This window comes from Notothenia coriiceps, unplaced genomic scaffold (assembly GCF_000735185.1).
Source record: "Notothenia coriiceps isolate Sejong01 unplaced genomic scaffold, NC01 NC01_scaffold00008350, whole genome shotgun sequence".
Taxonomy (NCBI): Eukaryota; Metazoa; Chordata; class Actinopteri; order Perciformes; family Nototheniidae; genus Notothenia; species Notothenia coriiceps.
Genome location: NW_011341051.1, coordinates 11,708 through 14,761, shown reverse-complemented (window position 1 = coordinate 14,761; position 3,054 = coordinate 11,708). Strand labels below are relative to the sequence as shown.

At 38.2% G+C, this 3,054-nt stretch overlaps 1 protein-coding gene across 1 annotated transcript; it reads right to left on the bottom strand.

The window, feature by feature from the left end:
- Positions 1 to 277: 277 nt before the first annotated feature.
- LOC104944552 (leukocyte surface antigen CD53-like) lies at positions 278 to 2,777 on the bottom strand (the record flags this gene model as incomplete). Its single annotated transcript, XM_010770100.1, has 3 exons — positions 2,595 to 2,777; positions 1,052 to 1,159; positions 278 to 361 (listed from the first exon to the last, which is right to left on the bottom strand). Coding segments are annotated over exons 1-3 (375 nt in total), but the record flags the coding sequence as incomplete, so codon positions are not given.
- Between the last annotated feature and the right edge of the window lie 277 nt (positions 2,778 to 3,054).

The following is a 3,054-nucleotide window of genomic DNA, read 5'->3' as shown; positions in this document are numbered from 1 at the left end:
TATCAGATCCGTTGCAGCCCCTTTTTAAGAGATTTGGGTATGGAGGAAAATAGAGAGGGTTGTGTTTTCTGACACTTGGTGAGTTCCCTGGAACACCGGGGACACATATTCATGTATAAAAGACGTACAAAAGTGCATTTTGCATGATAGGTCACCTTTAAAATGTATATCTCATACACACAGAGTATTAAGCAGCTTCTAGTCAATAGTGCACACAGCTTACTGTTTCTTATATGGCAGTCATTGTTCTTACTGAGGAAGACTGAGTGTACTGTACCTGTATGATAAACAGGGTGACAACACCTGCGCCCGTGCTCACATAGTTACTGGCAAACCAGTCCCTCAGTTTCACAAGACAACCCTGAAAGACAAAAGAGTCAAAACAAATTCAATTGGCGTGGTGTTTACAGCAACATACAGTTACACCAAGAAAATAAATACAGTAGCAGCAACAGATGTTCTCCATGAATCAACTTTAGAGTAGGTGCAAGCATTTTGGAAAAACAAACCCAGAGAGTAGGCCTATAGAGTGGTGAAAGAATAACTCCTAAAGCTCAAAAATTAGTTATCAAATGACCCCATGCGGTGCACCTGTCTCAAAGTAAATGTTTTTTTGAACGAGCTGAAGAAATTCTCACGTTTTTTTTAAGTCAAAACGTCAGTAAATACCTTACTCATGAATGCCTGAAGCTTCTATGTGTTATACAAAACAAAACAAGTGACTAAAAGAATACTAAACATTAGCGGCTTTTAGCTTAACGGTGCACATTCATGCGACCGTGATGTAGTTGTAGCCTAACGTTGGCTTTTTACTTCTGTCAATTGCTTTACTGCTTTAAAAATCATAAAAAGTGGTAATATGTGGAGCAGAACAAAAAGCGGGATCTCATTTTCTGCAATAATCCAAAATCCCATTGCTTTTTGTAAAGAGACTTCTTACAATGCTTGTTCCTAATAAAAATATGTCATCACTGCAACATCGTGTTGTGTTTCTATCTTGAGCACAGAGATACAGAGATAATGCAGATCATGTGATGTACAGCGACAGTACCTCTGGCCAGTTGGGAGGGTTGAGGGTGTTACAGGGGTCCTCGGTACAACAAGATATTGGAGTGTCGCCCTTCCAGTCTGCTTCACCATGAACTCCACAGCACCTAAACTGTACAAAAGACCTCACTTCAATAGAATTAACTTTTATTTCAGTTGAGCAGTGGCGAAAGGATAGCTAATACTCAAATCAACACAAAGACATTAAGAATATCATATAAGGTGTAGCAGTCCCTTACTTGTTATATTTTCCCTTTTTCCATTCATTTTAGCTGAATGTCACAATTCATATTTTCACGGTAGCTTATTTAAGGTAATCAGATCACATGTTGTGCATGTGCAGGGAGTATGGAGTAGATACTTATTATAAATTCAGAGAAGCTTGTTGCAGTTCCTTTTGGGCGCATCAGAGTGTGACGATGCCCTTTCATTAGAGTTAGATAAAAGTAGATCCTGATCCTTTTCCACCTAATGCAGATTCAGCCTGGAGCTTTGGTCTTTAGACCCCTTTGAGACTTATTTGCTGTCTTTGCTCCTCTGAATGAGGGGTTACTTACTTTGAGCATACTGAACCTATTTGGAATCAATATTAAAGAGCACCTCTCAGAATCAGAAATCCTTTATTAGTCCCACAGCAGGGAAATGTACATTGCACTCCTCTAGGTGAGCTGCAGATCTTATTCCTGCACTTAGGCTTCAACATGTTCTTTTTTTGTTTTATTCAATTAAACGCTCTTTATCGTTTGTCCTTCATCAGAGCATTTTATCAATGTGAAGTCATATGTGAGAATTGCATATCCAACTAAATATTGATGAACGTGGTTGGGAACTGGTTCTCGGTCAGCTGATGTCCTGGTCCTGATATTTTGAACCAAATAAATGACAGTTATTAGGGGTTATCAGCCTCAGAGATGCAGGTCAGAAGGGGCCTGCTACTGTACATACTAGAAGGTTTTATCAACTTTATACACAATTGAGCACCAGAAGAAGTAATAGAGGAAGATGACACTGACCTCTAGTGATTGTAAATATTATGACAGGCGTGATGGAGGAAGTCACCGGTACAAAATACTCCATAGAAGATTACGTTTAGCTGCAAATAAACTATTTTTTGTATAATTTTATATTTACTGAGTGAGTGGGGGTTTAAATATTTGGTATTTCAACATGTTACAAAGTCACATTTCTTTCAAAAAATGTTATTCTTATAGTTGATTAAATGTTAATAACTGGTTGTATTGTCTAAACCTAGAAAAGTTGTAATTGTGTTGCCTAAATCCAAAGTTGCTGTATGGTTTTCCAAACCTTTCTGAATCAGATGTTGTTTGTGTTCACAACGTTGCGTTTCATTCACTTAGGAGTGAATGGATAATAGAATAGGATAGGTAGCAGGCCCATCTGGTCCAGGCCCACTTAATCAGCTGAAACCATCAGAACTGGGTGCTGAAGGCTAGGCTAACAGCACTGCCAACAAGAGACCACAGGACGGTTACAAAGACAAACAGCAATGGACTTCATTTGATAAAAGAGACTGGCGTATCATTTACCAAGTGCTGGACGGTATCAAAGTCCTTTTTGATGTCTGTGTTGTTTTCTGAGCTGGACTGTCTGTAGATGTCCAAGCTCCGCATCAGGTCTTCTTCAAAGTAAGCGTCAATCTGCACAACAGACAGGCAGGTTAAATGATCTGCAATGTACTGCTGCTTACTGTACCATAAAGACAATGGCATCTCGTTTCATTAACGGGCCCCCTCTCATTTTCAGGTGTACAGGACTGTCTCAGAAAATTAGAATATTGTGATAAAGTTCTTTATTTTCTGTAATGCAATTAAAAAAACAAAAATGTCATACATTCTGGATTCATTACAAATCAACTGAAATATTGCAAGCCTTTTATTATTTTAATATTGCTGATTATGGCATACAGCTTAAGAAAACTCAAAAATCCTATCTCAAAAAATTAGAATAGTTCCTCAGACCAAGTAAAAAAAAAAGATTTATAACAGC